This window comes from Arvicanthis niloticus, chromosome 8 (genome assembly GCF_011762505.2).
Source record: "Arvicanthis niloticus isolate mArvNil1 chromosome 8, mArvNil1.pat.X, whole genome shotgun sequence".
Taxonomy (NCBI): domain Eukaryota; kingdom Metazoa; phylum Chordata; class Mammalia; order Rodentia; family Muridae; genus Arvicanthis; species Arvicanthis niloticus.
Window position 1 is genome coordinate 3,364,664 of NC_047665.1, and position 15,938 is coordinate 3,380,601.

The 15,938-nt window shown below is 42.7% G+C and overlaps 1 protein-coding gene across 6 annotated transcripts in view; it reads right to left on the reverse strand.

The window, feature by feature from the left end:
- Positions 1-14,942: 14,942 nt before the first annotated feature.
- Dapk1 (death associated protein kinase 1) overlaps positions 14,943-15,938 on the reverse strand; it is a 158,120-nt gene continuing 157,124 nt past the window's right edge. For all 6 annotated transcript variants that reach the window (XM_076938882.1, XM_034510001.2, XM_034510003.2 and 3 more), the window contains exon 27: positions 14,943-15,812. In XM_076938882.1, coding sequence (XP_076794997.1) covers positions 15,773-15,812 — 40 coding nt within the window. In that variant the 3' untranslated portion in view covers positions 14,943-15,772. The remainder of the gene's footprint in view (positions 15,813-15,938) is intronic.

Here is a 15,938-nt window from a genome sequence, read left to right on the forward strand (position 1 = left end):
TCCTGTTAAACCGAAAAGACTCAAAGCAAGGGAGAGCCCTTGATGGTAAATACCAACCTCTTGTCTGCAGAGAAGATACTCTGAATCTTTAATCACTAGAGACAGACAAATTAGAACCACAATAAGATAAGAAGTGAGGAACAGAACAGAGCTGGAGGAAAAATAAAACAAATGTGGCTGAAGTGACTACAGATAAGCAGGGTGGGTGGAGCAGCATCCATCATTAAGAACAAAAAAAAGTACCTGGGCATGGTGGGACACACCCTTAACCCCACCACCCAGGAGGCAGTGGCAGTTGGATCTCTGAGTTGTAGGCCAGCCTGGTCTACAAAGCATGTTCCAGAACAACCAGGACTGTTACACAGAGTGTCTTAGTCAGGGTTTGTATTCCTGCACAAAACATCATGACCAAGAAACAAGTTGGGGAGGAAAGGGTTTATTCAGCTTACACTTCCACATTGCTGTTCATCACCAAAGGAAGTCAGGACAGAACTCACACAGGGAAAGGACTAGGAGGCAGGAGCTGATACAGAGGCCATGGAGGGATGCTACTTACTGGCTTGCTCCCCTGGCTTGCTCAGCCTGCTTTCTTATAGAACCCAGGACTACCAGCCATTGTGGGATGGCACCACCCACAATGGGCTAGGCCTTCCCTAATTGCCATCATAACCCATCTCATGAAATGTTTCTCTTGTGTTTTCTTCTGTTTTATAGTTCAATTTAAAAACTAATTGAGAAAATGTCTTCCAGCTGGATCTCATGAAGGCATTTCCTCAAGGAAGGCTTCTTTCTCTGTGATAACTCCAGCTTGTGTCAAGTTGACACACAAAACCAGCCAGTACACAGAGGGAACCCCATCTCAAAAAGTTAGGGAGAGAGAGGGAAGGGGAAAGGAGAGAGAGAGAGAGAGAGAGAGAGAGAGAGAGAGAGAGAGAGAGAGAGAACAAGAGAGAGAGAGAGGAAGAGAGGGAAAGAGGAAGAGAGGAAGAGATTACTTACCCAGGACCCTTACTTTTGAGCAAATATGCAAAGGAATAAAAAACACAGCTACTGAGCAGTTATTTGAATGTCAGTGCTGATGGCAGCACTTTTAAGAATGTCCAAATGTTCATCAAGGACAAAATAAAATGTGGTGTCTACAAAAAAAAAAGGAATGCTGTTATTGACCCTAAAAAATAAAAATATTAATGACGTGACATCTCAGTGTCATCGTGATGATATATATGTGAAGGAAATATCCAGATGTACAAGAGCAAATCTAGCATGGTTCCACTCCCATGCAGCACCTAGAGATGTCTTAGTCTGTTGTGTACTTCTGTCTTAAAGCAATGGCAGTTGGGTAATTAATATCAAGATGCCAATATCTGATGAGAGCCCTTCTTGAGGGGGTCTTCACAATGCAGAGGGCATCATTATGATAAGAGAGCAATAGGAGGGTGAAGGTCCATCTTCCATCTCATCCCAGATAACAGCACAGCAGGACAGATTGGGACCAAGAAATACCACACCCAGAGACACTGAGAGTTCACAGGCCACACCCATCATCTGCAATAGCAAGGTGCAATGCAGGGGAGGGAGGATCAGGCTGGACTGCCAACAAATCTGTGATATTATAGCCAGAGGCCAGGTATCAGAGTCAGGATTGCAAGATTACACCTGTGCAACCATGTTGCCTCGGGTAAGCTTTCCAAACCCCATGAGGAAGGGTGGGATGAGGGATTTGAGGAGGGGATCCTTCCAGGAACAAAGATCTATCAGACCAACTGGACCTCCAGAACAAAACTGTGTGCCCCCGACACTGCCAGTAGAACCAATGGGAGAGAGTGCATGGGGGTTCCAGGGAGGCCTCCCAACCACACAGTGTCCCGACTTGAGTAATTCTGTCAGGGTTGGGTCTGGCAAAGTAAGAGACAGGACAGTCGGACTCCTGCATGTGAGGCTTAGCTGCTCCCCCTCCTCATGCACCACTCCATCAGGTAACTTCCTCTCCTCTGAAAAAGCATATGCGGGACAGTGTGAAGTGAACAAGGGGTTCCAGCCTTAACCAAAAGGCTAGTTGCAATTGATACCAGCTGGCAGAAGGAAAATCAGTTTTCTCCATTATTGTCATTGTTTCTATCAACCACATTCTAGCATGAGCTCCAAGCACAGTAGTTGTTGGCCAACACAGAATGAACGCATTGCTATTTTTTATTGACTTTTTAATTTTGTTTTGACATTTTTTTGTCTTATTAGTCTTTTGCCTGCCTGTTTTGGGTTCATTTGGAGGGAGGGGTTCTTGCTTTGTTTTTGTTTCTTGTTCCTTTTTTTTTTTTTTAAGAGAGTTGGGCAAAGAAAACAGACTTGGGTGAGTAGAAGGTAGGAGGATTCTGGGAAAAGGTCTGGGTTTGTGGGGAGGGGTTGTCATTGTTGTCCGAGTGGTTGCTTTCTTCAGAGACCAAAGGCTTTATAGTTACATCTTTTATTCTTTGAGCTCATAATATAATTGCATGAACTTTCCCTTTCCTCCCTCCAAATCCATATAGACTCCTTGGACCCTTTCAAATTAATGGTCTAGTTTTTATTCTTGTTGTATACATATAGTATATTGTTATATATAGTTTTTATTCTTGTGTGTGTGTGTTTGTGTAATATATACATATATGTGTGTATATAAATATACATACCCTGCTTAGTCTGTATAATGTTATATGCATATATCTTTTCAGGACTTAACATTTGATATGAGATAACCAGTTGGTGTGATCTTCCTTGGGAATGACTATCTCTCCCATTCTCCACATGCTTTAGTTGCTTGTTGTTCTTGTGTAGGGTTGAGGCTTCATGAGCTTTCCCCATCCACTTCAGTATGGGTTTTTTGGTTTTTTGTTTGTTTTGTTTTGGTTTTTGTTTTGCCTTGGTAACCTTAGTTTCTTGGCTATATACAAAAGATTTATTAGAAGTGTTGGGTCTAATCAGGCCCTCATTTCTGTCTTCTCTACAGATCCTTAAGTCATGAGTCCTGTTCTCTGCTTGGTTGTCATTTGCTTGAGGGTTACCTCAGCTGCTCCAATATTGGACTCCAGTTTTGACACTCAATGGCACAAGTAGAAGATGAAACATGGAAGAACATATAGTCCAGTCGGTAACATGGAAACTGTCCAGCAGGACCCCAGTGAGCATAGTCTTTCTGTGGGGAGACTATGACCACAGCGTAGATCTTAAGAGATAGATCTTCCCAAAACATAGCCTAATCGAGCATAGTATATACAAAAAATCCCTATTGCCTGTAGCCTCCAGAATGGTTTCCAGAAGTGTACAGCCATCCCTAGAAATGAGTCCCTTCATCCATGGCTACAGAACCACTTGATGAGCTTAGACTGGATTTTCAGGGGCAATAAACCCTGCTGGGTTTATTGGTTCTATGTTTCTAGGGTGAAGAAGAACAGAGGACATCCATGTGGGGAAAGAACAGGAAAATGATCCAACTTCGTAATGGGGAACACCTCAAAGGCAAGCATGGTCTCACCATGGAGATGAATACCTCTGGAGACATGGTTGTGTGACATGGACACCTCAGTACTGCCTTTCTCCTCAGCTTTCTTGATACAAAATAAACACTCACTTAATGTTTTATTTGTTGTTCCTTGAAGAACACTGAAGAGTTATGTCTGTTGAAGAATGGATTTCAAAACCAGAAGTACAGGCATGGAGTATTCCAGGAATCTCAACAGGAAGAGGTTCCCAGATTGGTAGATTGGAGAGAGAGAAGCTGGATGACTCCAGTAAAGGAGCAGGTGTGACTATCATACACTTCCTGTCGACTGTCCACAGGGAAACCAAGATGGCGCTGCCTTCCCCGCTTCTCTAAGGCACACACGACTTGCCACTTTCCTTTAAAGAGCTCAGAAACATGACCTGCTGTTAAGGGGTTACTGTTGTTCCTGTAGGCTCTATGGGCCACAGCCTTTCCACTCCCTCTTCAGAGTCCGTGTAATGATTGTTGGCCTTTTCGTGCTTCTGTGCCCCTAGAAGGACAGCCATTCTGGGAAACAGGAAAGCTGTTGTCACTAAGCAAGCAGAACCTAGTGGATTATTCTCTACCTCAACACAAGGGCTACAATGCAGGAGTGATGCACAGAGCTTTCCAATGCATGAAGAGAGTTAGAAGCCTAGACACAAAGAGCTGTTACCAATACAAATAGAAGTAAATGCCATTATTATCCCTGATCTGGTTTTAGAAAGGAGGTCTATCTGAGTAGGACACGTGGATCTCTGGTGGCAGGGTCGCCGAGCTCCCGCCCCTGTTTGCGCTCTGTGGCACTGCAGCTGCATGGGGGGAGAGTGGGAAGGAGTCAGGGTTAAGGCGGAGAGGGCCCAGCGCTCTTTTCCCCTTCTCCTCTTCCCTGCCCCCCACCCCCACCCAAGGAACCAGGGTAGATACTTATACCAGGATATGAGTATGATCTTAAGAGAGCCGTGACAATGGTGGAGCCCGTCTCAACTGCTATTGATGGACTACAGGGTTCCTTCCAGGTCTGTAAGGGAGGTCTGAACTTCCCTACGTGGAAGTTGATGCAGGAATAATGTAAAAGTTCCAAGATGTTCCAGTTCAAACTCTGATAACCAAAAGTGAATGAGAATATCTTGATGCACAGCTGTTTCTTCTGGGCACACAATTTGACCTGGTGTTCCCATCTATCCTCAGTTTAATCACACCTCCAAAATGTGTAAGTATTTCACAAATTCTTAAATAGCTATACTGTAAATATATAACTTCATTGTTTAAATTGTTAATTTACCACCAAAGAGCCTTTTACCTTACATTTAAATCCTTGATCCAATGAATTTTGTGTTCTCTGCTGTCCTCCAAGATTGAACACATATAAGTAGAGTCTGCAGGGTGTCAGAGAGCAGTCTTGAAGTTGGGCATGGCTCAACTCTGGGCTTGTCCTAGGAGTCTGAACCCATCCAGGGTAGAACTGTGGAACCTATGTCAATAGCTGAACGGCCATCCATGGCTCTCATGAAGCCATTTATCAAAGGATATGCACTAATTTGAACTATTGTTGGTTTCAAGCAAGAGCCTAAATCTTTATTTAAAGATTATATCTTTATTTATTTTATGTATCTGAATACACTGTCATGGTTTTCAGACACACCAGGAGAAGGCATTGGATCCCATTACAGATGGTCGTGAGCCACCATGTGGTTGCTGGGAATTGAACTTAGGACCTATGGAAGAGCAGTCAATGCTCTTAACCGCTGAGCCATCTCTCCAACCCCAAGAGCCTAAATCTTGAGCCTTAATTAAAACAGACCCCACTTTTCAGTCTTTCTGGGTTTTATGTCATTCTCCTGAATTTAGAGATGAATAGCAAGTGTCACTGCTAAGTTCAAGGAGCCATTTGGCTGGGCTTTGATTTCATTTTCTCAGGCAATTATTATGACTCAAATCATACCAAAGCCTGATTCACACTCTTGTCATGGTTGGCTATGCTTCTAAAGGAACAGAACTGGACAATAAGCCTTACTGGTGGGTCAAGAACAGGTAGAAACTGTCAAACATATCTACATCTGAACATTAACATGGGCTTCCTGCTTGCAATTAATATTAGCACAGGTCTCCATAGGCCTTATTCTCTTACACTGAATGGAGAACCAGTCACACCTGGTCATACTGGGATGATGCTATAGGTTTACCAGGGGTATTGATACTATGTTGGTACTGTTACAGCCCCAAATTCTGAACGTTTTTCTTAAATCTGAAACATGTCTACCCAGAAAGACATCCTACCCACTTTCTTTCTCTGACTTTTACAGTCCCATGTAAGGTGATATTTTGACTCAAGGATTGAAGCTATACACAGATTTAGACTCAACAACAGGAATCCCCATCCTTCCTATTGAGCCAGTAGGCCCAGCATAATGTAACAATATAGTGTTTGCACTCGCTAGTGAAGAGAGTGCTCTTCAGTTCTCATGCAAAGTGAAAATTTGCTGTGCTTTTAGCTGGGGTACAAACATGGCGTGGATGGATGCAGAAAGATTTCAAGAGACCCAAACAAGTGTGGGATTGTGTCAACCACCATCTATCCCTTGGTATGAGATGTTGTACTGTAAGAAGGGAGGACTGGATTGGGCATAACAAGCCCACATGAGAGAATTTATCTTCACTCTGACTGGCCATTGATGGATGGGACAGGATATAGGAATCATCAAAGATACAAGCTGTGTCATGATTTCTTTGATAGCAGTGGCTTATATTTAATTATGAATAAAATTTACACTTTCTGAAAAGGTAAGAAACATTTGATTTTAATAAAATGATTTTATGTATCAGCAAACATGCCATTAGTATCCAAAGACAAAGCAGAATATCTGGATAGTACACTAGGAAGAAGGCCTGGTAGCCTTGAGCTATGCTAATGATACAGATGCAGATCTACCTCATCCGCCATGGAGCCATATCCCATCCAGTCCGTGACTAAAGCAAAATTTTATGAAGCAACTACAAAGAGAATCAAAAAAAAAAAAAAAAAAAAAAAAAAAAAAAAAAAAAAGTTCCTGATAAAAAAAAAAGCCCTCACTTCTTAGACAAGCAAAGAGAGCAAAGATCACAGGGAGAATTTGTGACAATTATAGTCCAGGCGGGAAAAATGTCTCTCAACCAGCCTTACCGGCATCCTTGCTGTTGAAGACCCTGTAGTCAGTTTGTATTTGAGATCACACAGGACACCATGGGATAACCAGGCCTTGGTTCTCCTGGGATCCACAAAGGATAAGGTGTAAACTCCTAGGCTTGAGGCTGGGTTTCACAATGATGCTGGGCCTCAGAATGTGGAGACAGCTGTGCGTCTAGATGAAGTTACCTCGCTGTATTTGCTTTCCATTGTGACAAAACAGTCCCTGAACTAAATACTTATAAAGAAAACAAATTGATTTGGTTTGTGGGTTCAGAAATCTCAGCTCATGGTTAGTTGGGTTCAATGCTTTTGAGCCCAAGATGAAGCCATATAACACGGATCAAATGTGTGTTAGAACAAAGCTGCCCACCTCAGTAGTAGCCAGAAGGCACATCAGTCAGACAGAGAGGTTGTGGTTCCAGTATACCCTTCCTTGACTTGTCTCTAGTGAACTCACTCATGTCCTTTCCTTAGCCCTACTTCCAAAGGTCTCAACCTTTCCCAGTGGTATGGCACCCTGGAAACCCAGTCTTCAACACATGGGACCTCTAGAGAACATTTAAGATTTAAGCTACATCACAAATTCTTGAATTATTAAAGAAAAATTCCCCATAGATCTGTATATAAAATAACACCTGTTTTCACTATCTGTGAGTTTTTAGAGGCCTTATGAGGCCACTTTGGAAATTATAAAGAAATCTAGGTACTTAGTGAATAGAATTCTGCATCCTTGGGAAAGTATCATTGGGAGTCCCCACCCACAGAACTTGCAGCAGCTTCCATCCAAGCCCATCCCTGCTGGACCACTTGCCATGCTAGACTGTCTTCTGGTTTTCCTTTGTAGTTTCTAGATTCTTTATTTTTGGCTAAAAGTGACACATATTGCATCTGGGTCAATGAAATCCCTTGGGTTTTATGATAAAATCGGGAAATGTTGGATCAAGCTGTGTGGGAGTCCCAAGCCACTGCACTCTCAACCACACCCACACCCACACCCCATGTAACCCTGCAGAGCCTGGCAGCTGCTCCTTTGAACAGCAACCCTTCCGCTTCTCAGAGGATGATGCAGATGCTGGAGACACCCTGGGGCCTTTCACAGTACCCATGTTTCAACGTAAAACAATACCAAGGAATGTTTAATGTCAGGGAAATATGGGCCAAAAGGTGGAATATACCACATATTCAACTAATAACTTTAAAAATGACTTTTCTATTCATACAACCGAACCTTCACACTGCCTTTCATATAACAAAGCTGGCAGAAGTTCCTGATTTCTTTTTAAAAATTGAAAACGTCTGTGTTTTAGTCAGGATTTTTCAGAATTAGAAGCAACAGGGGGTTCGTGTGGAGGAGAAGGGAAGGTCTGGAATTTAAGAACTGGCTTATGCCAGGCCCGTTCCAAATCTGTGGCTGGGCTAATGGGTCAGTTACACCACAGAGAGATATTTTCATGAGGCAAGTTCAAAGGCTGTCAGTGGGAGCTGGACATGATAGTACATCCATGTAATTACCAGCCCTGAGGGTAAGATAATTGCAAATTCAGGGCCAGCCTGGGCCAAACCCTGTTTCAAAGAAACAAGACAACAGCACACTCAAAGGAGAGCCAAAGAAAACAGCTCTGCTGAAGACTGTCTTCTGAAGAACACACTCTTGCTTGCAGGATATGACTTCATTTTATTCTAGTCTTCAAGTGAAGGATAAGTAAGGTTCACCTAAGTGATGGAAGGCAGGCTGATGCACACAAAGTCCCGAGCTTAGTTGTCAGTGTAATCTAAAAGCACCATAGCAGAATCACAACGTCTGTGCTCTAAGGCCCCATCAAGATGACTCACAAGCTTCACCAGCACTGGAAGTGTCCTGTGCATCTTGTGTGCATTTTCGTAGATTTATTTTGGTTTCTCACGTAACAGGGCATGGCTGTGTACCCAGTCTATAGAAGATGAACCCATAGGAAAATTGTTAGACTTAGTGTGGGGAGGTGTTCAAGACACTAACGTCACAACACGCCCCTTCTAAATACTATCTCATGTAAGTATGGTTGTGCTCACTGATTGTGCTAAGAATGACCATTAAAAATAACATGCAGTGATATCCAGCTGAGGGTTCACTTGGAACATGCCTCATTATCATTCAGTGTTGTTTAGAAATCCCCATGTTTATCAATGAATGCTCGAATGCAATCACTTAAATAATTTTGGGCTAGTGAGATGTCTTTGGAGATGGAGATGCTATGCTTATCTCACGACCTTTGAATTTGATCCCTGGAACCCATATAAAGGTGGAAGGAGGGAAATGACCCCACAGAGGTGTTCTCTGACCTCCACATTGATGCTGCGATATAGGACCCCTCCACACATTGTGCTTACACACACAGTCATAAATAAATAATGTCTGCCTAATGATCGAACATTGCCAACACTAGCAGACATCCCACAGTAGGTGGAGAAATCTCACAAATCCCACCCTTAGGTGGACCGCTAATGGTTGCCGTTAATGGCTGCCAAGAAAGGAAGAAGCAGGGTTCTTCATGGTTGAGACCCCAAGAGGTTCTCCAATCCCAGAGGGCTAGCCTTGAACACATAATACAGGCAACAACTTAGCAGGCTGTGTTGATAAATTTCTATGCACATATACATAAGTCAATGATATTAAAGGGTAAGAGGCCATGGATTTGAGCAGTGGGAGTGTACAGAAGTTGGAAGGAGGAGAATGAGGGAAGAGACTATATAAATACAGTCAGCAAAACTAAGTCACTGGACAAGAGAAATGAAATGTCAGCAAATCTACAGTTTATATTTTAAAAAAAAAAAAAAAAAAAAAAAAACTTCAGCAATCCTTCAGAATTAGCCCTAAAATTCCATATAGCTTTAGAAATAAATGGACCTTGAAAGCAATATGTCAAAAACAGCCGATGAGAAAACAGAAGCAATTTTCATTGCACGAGATGCCCTAGCATCCAAAGGGCCTGCCCACTACCCCAGCAGGGCTGGAACTGGGCTCGATTTCTGCCTCCCGAGCAGTGGCAGGCACATAGCAGCAGTTGCAGTGACAACTGACATCCTCCCCACCACAGTCAATGCTCATCTTCTACTGGGTGCACACTGATCACAGAACCATGTACTGTAGGGCAGCAGCCTGTGTGCTCCAGGGATGCTCCCTTCATGGATGTTAGGAACTGTCAGTAATGGACATGGGCTGTGACAAAATCTGAGGGCTCCACTGAAGTCCTCACAGCTCATGCTAGGCCCAGAGCCTCAGATTCTGAAGCAGGGCAGGGTAAAGGTCCCCTGGTATTCCCTTTGGTCACAGTGGGACGATTCAAATAGAGCTAAATCAGCCCAATTCTGGGGTCCTGACCAGAACATATTTTCAGGATTAGAGAATTCTTTTCTACATGTATGTGCACAAAGCACATGTATATAAACAAACACAACTGCATGTACATATACACATACACATGATCTGTATTCCTACACACATGTATCTTGGCTCACATAGGTTGATAACATACATATGCATGTGACTTACAGGCATGTTTTTGCACATGTGTACAAACACACATGGATACTTTAACATACATGTACGTGTTTATACTCATGACACACGTTAACATATGTGCAGGAGGCACATTGAAAGGAGTAACATAAAATAGAATAGATTTTATCAATGCACTGGAGACAGGTGAGGAATAGGAAGATCAGGCGGGGAAGGGGGAGATAGGATAGAAGGAGAGAATGCAGGGAGACACAGCTGAAATTGAGGGGCATTTGAGGGATCACATGAAACCCTAGCACAGTGGAAACTTCATGAAGGTGATCCTAATGAGGTTTGTTAACAATGGGGGAGAGAGAGTCCCAACAGGCCATTTCGTCACCAAAGAGTCTGAACTAAGTTGCATACCGTTGAGTTGCTGGCCAAGGGGGTCTTATGGAAATCCACAAAACACAGGCTGTGGCGAAGACAATGGCTTGCTCTTCACAAAGTGACAGAAGTGGCCTCATTGCTGAGGATAACCCTTACACAACTCACTGAAAATGGAGACGCTGAGCTGCTGTCCACGTGAAGCCTTCACCACTATGTTCTAGTGTCTTTATGTGGGAAGGTGCTCTGTAGGCTACCAAAAGGGAAAAAGAAACACCAACCGGTCACAAAATCTTTGCCCTACAATCTGTCCTGCTTGCAGAATATGCTAGGGCAATAGCACCATAGAACTTCTGGGAGTAGCCAACAAATGTCTGGTATAACTTAAAGCCCACTCCATGAGATGAAACCCACACACAACACTGCTTGCATAACCAAACCAGACACTAGATAGCCCAAAGACCTATGGTAAAACTAAACACTACTTGTCTAAAATAAAGTATCAATAAAAAGACTCCTAATGATATTCTGCTGTATTCATGGATCTGTGCCTCACACAGTCATCACCAGAAAAGCTTTCTCTTGCAGCAAATGGGAACTGATACGAAGACCCAGAGCCAGACATTACCCAAAGAGTTCTTGGAATACACAGCTCTAAATGGGTGACTTCATCAAATCCCTCTCCTCAGAGCTCAGGGAACCCCATGGAAAAGGAGGCAGAAAGAGTGTAAGAACCAGAGGAAGGCAGAAGACACCAGGAGAACCAGACCCTCTACATCAACTGAGCAAAGGTCATATGGTATCACAGAGATTGAAGCAGCAAAGACAGGGTCTACACAGGTCTGTACCCAGTTCTCTGTGTATATATTATGGGACTCCTGAGTGTGCAAACTAACGGGTCTAGGATTCTTGTGCTTGCTCTTGGGTCTCTTTTTCTTCTGTTGGGTTGCTTTGTCCAACTTATGCTGTTTTTTGCATTATCCTATGGTGGGGGGGATGTTGTTTCTTAGAAGTCTTGTCTTTTCCAGTGAAAGACAGAAAGAGTGGAATTGGAGGAGAGGGAGGAACTGGGAGTGGGAAAAAAACTATGATCAGGATATTGTATGAGAAAAGATTATTTATTTATTTATTTATTTATTTATAGACAGGATTTCTCTGTGTAACAGAGCCTGGCTGTCCTGGAACTTGCTCTGTAGTCCAGGCTGCCCTCACCTCACAGAGATCCACCTACCTCTGCCTCCCAAATGCTGGGATTAAAGGCAAATGCCACCACTGCCCAGCTGGAAATGAGTGTATTTTCAATAAAATTTAAAAAAAAATAAATCATGAGGCAGAACCGTGTAAAGGGCCATTTGTGGATAAATGACATGAACATGATCTAAACCAAAATTATGACTGAATGAAGTGTGCTACTTTGTCTAATTCAGTGTGTCAGAAATAGTCCATCTCTAAGTTGACTTTACTTGTAAATTCTGTGGTTTGAATGGGACAAGATGGCATCTTCCAAAAAGATACCTTGGGTTCCTACTCTGCACTCCTTATGAGGAGAAGCCTGTGGACTGCATCACAACTGGAAGTTCCCAGCAGAGTCCCCCACAGAGTCTCCTACATCCCGGTGTCAACACTTGAGAGTGACTGCACTTTGGGCAAGCCAGGGCCCAGGCCTTTTGTAAGCATTGATTTGGGTTTTTTCCTGCCCTCTTCGCCACAACCATGCATGGCCTCACACCCTTCTGACTGAGAACTGGCTGGCACACAGTCACCAGCAAGCAATCACTGGGACAAATGGCTCTGGGAGGAAATAGCTAGGTCTTCTACTAGGGGTATTGTAGGCATTTCCCAGGGATCCCTTCCTGCCTATAAAGAAGGTACGTCAGTAAGTTTTCAATTACCATGACAAATACGTAAGATACTCAACTCACAAGGAGTAAAGATTTATTCAGAGCTTTAGAAGTTTGAGTTGCACTGCTTTTGGACCTACGCTGATTCAGCAGACCATAATGCAGAACATGTAAAAAGCACCATCTCTGACCCCATGGGGTTAGCTTTTGGCATGGGTGCTAGGGATTTATTTGCACTCGGGTCTTCATGCTTTTGGAGCAAGCTTTCTTACTCACTGAACTATCTCCCCATCCTCTCCTCTCACCATTTTGAGGTAGAATCTCATGTAGCCCAAGCTGGCCTTGAGTTCATTGTGTATCCAAGGATGACCATGAAATTCTGACCCTCCTGGTTGTACCCTCCAAGTGGTTTGATTACAGGAATGTACCTACACATGTGGTTAAGCATATCTTAATGGTTCCAGCATCTTCCAATAGTACCATGATAGGACTCCAAACCTTAATGAACCTTTTAGGGAACATGTTAGATGCCAACTTGTCAGGAGTCAAGGCTAAGCTAAAGGCATGAAGGTGGCTTTTCTGGAGATAGCCCATCATTTTGCACGGCTGCAATGGGTAAACTCTGAACTGCAGGGCCTCTTCTCTGGATTGATTCTTGTTGTTGATATTCCTTTTTCTGTCATTATTAAATATTCTAATGATTCCTGGGCATTAGCCCACACTATTGGGCAGATTTCCTGAAGATCAACAGATGTACTCTCCTGTAGTAATGCTATGTAGACAAATTAATGATTTCATAACTGCTAATAATGATTCTATAGAATTCCTAATTTTATACAAGTAATTTGACACCTTTATAGTATAAAAGCTGCAATTGGGGCTCTGTAAACCTGTGTCATGGGCTAATTGCACTGGGATAAGAAAACAGACTTAGAACAAATTTACAATCAAGGAAATCATTTCTTCTAGTCCAGCTGTGAAACCATTATCTGATAATTAGAGGTCATAAACTGGAGATAAACAATGTATTGTAAGTACAAGGACAGGAAACAAAATAGTGACTGAATTTATCCTGACAAAACTTCAAAACTAATAGGACACAAGGCAGATTATTTGCCTACTGACAAAACTGTGCTGACTGGTAACATAAAAATCACTGCTTTAAACTTATAATGAACTTGTGGATCTAGAAGATAATGTTTAGTTAGAAACTAGTCTTACTGGAAACATAAACACTCTGCTGTGGCTCCTTATTAATGACTTGAATGAGTGTCTTAAACTTTCTATAAACTTTTGAAATGTAAAGATGCTTGGAAAACCATGTGATCACTTCTCCTGAGAAAATGTAAGAACTAAGAATGACAATAAGGGAGAGGGTTTTATATTTCTTCAATAAAGAGGAAGGGGCTTTTTTCTTTCTTTTGCCAATAGAGCCAGGGCTTTTTCTTACTTTTAACAATATCTTTTTTTGTCCAGAATCAGTGAGTTTTTTTCTGTGCTGGTGCTTGCTCAATTGAACTTGCTTGTGGGGGGCTTTTGCTCCCTCCACCAAATATATATACTTACATATACATACATACATATATACAGACAGACATACATACATACGTATGTATGTATGCATATGTAAGTATAGGTGTGTGTATGTAAGTATGCATTAACACTTGTGGAGTTGATGAAACAGGTGGGCAGGCCTGACCAGAATGTGTGTGTGTGTTACCTGTGTAGAAGATTTTAATTATTTCCTTTCTCTCTGGTTCACAAAGAGTTAATGAGTTCCAAGCCTCTCATCTGGCCATTGAGAGGTCTTTGAGACAAAAGAAACCAATGCTTATTAAAGTACAAATAATAAAATTATAAGGCCAGCAATCATCAGTCTTTAGCCTTCGTCTTACTTTGTTTCACCTCAGCTCGTTCCCTAGCCAGAGCAGGCCTCCAGCACCAACTGCAGTGCAAAGGTGATGATTACAACTTAATGCCTCCTTCCAGGGCATCTGTCTGGTTCACTCTCTGGCCAGAGGATTCACTGAAGACTCGGACCCCTTCTGGGCTGAGGACCATGTCTAGGAGCTGCCCAACCCTGGGACTCAGGGCTGTGTAGGCTTGAGTTACTCTTCAATTCTTGACCTTTGGTGCCAATGACAAAGGCTGACCTCAGCTTCCTTACCAGGCAAGTACAGGCCTAGCCCTTGGTGGACTCCCTGTCCCTCCGGGATTATATGGCTGGCCTACTGATAGGCATTCAACACAAACCTGGGGAATGAGAGATTGGAGAGTGCCATTCCTCAAGAAGGCCTACTAAGTACTGAGTACTAAGTACTCAGGGGCCACTTGAGACAGGAGTTCAAAGTGAAGAGAGAACAAAGACGAACAATGGCCAATCCCGTGGTAATCCCTCTGCCACAACTAGTTTCATAAACAAATAACCACCCAGGCAGAGTGTGGTGCTCCCCACATCCTGAAGATTAGATTCTATCTGGAGCCTGCATCAGTCAATGCCACAGTGCAGAACACCGTGTGTGGATGCCCGACAGAGAGGACAACTTCTTCTGAATCAAGGACTAACCAGTCAAATGCAATAAGCAACTGTTTATTTATAAAATGAAAGAAGAGAGGAAAAAAAACCAAACTTAATTATTTTACGACATCTTATAGATTAAGTAAAAATACCAGTATCAATATATATGTATATACATAGTGCATATATATATGTACAGGTGATATGGTAACATTACATGCTTCTCGGGACAGAAGAATTATAACACGTTCCCTCACATGGATTTAAAAATTCGATCACAACCTCAATCACCCCAAGAAAACTTGTTCCCTCTGTTTCCTTTCTCCCAGGCTTCAAGTATAGGAAGGGATCGAACCAGGATCTCAGCGTAGAATTCATTAGCTATGCGCCAACAATAACGGACTGCCATGGGTTACGAGTTGGGGGGTCTTCAGGATTCTTAACACAGGTCTCTGTAACCCTACACTGTGTCAACCTTCTCCCTGGGAAGGGGAGGAGTGAGGACGTGTGACCATCTGTAGGTCTCACGTGCATGCTCACATGGATCTTTTGACAGAAGCAACCAAAATCGTCTTCTTACAGCAACACTGGCCATCAACACTCTGGGGAGGACTCCTTTCTCTCTCTCTCTTTCTCTTTTTTTTTTTTTTTTTTTTTTTTTTTTTTTCCAAATGAAACACAGAGCCCCCTCCCTAGAAAAAGAAAAGAGAAAAAAAAAAAAAAAAAAAAAAAAAAACCCAAAACCAACAAGTCAGAGTGAAGCACCTCTGGCGACGATCAGCACACAGCAAGGACAGAGAGGTAGCGTTGCCTTGGTGACAGCTCCGGGCTGATTCAGGTGACTCAACACACCCTCTTCTGCAAAAGGCACTCACATATTGTCTGTTTATAAATCATACAGTGGGGTCCAAGCATGGGAGTGTCTCCTACAAATACAAAAGAGATAAGCTGAGGGGCTGGTACAGCAGAGAAAAGGGTAAGAAATACACATTATGGATAAATATGTGTCTTTCTTTTTTGGTAAGGATAATCAATAAAGGGGATACATTTTT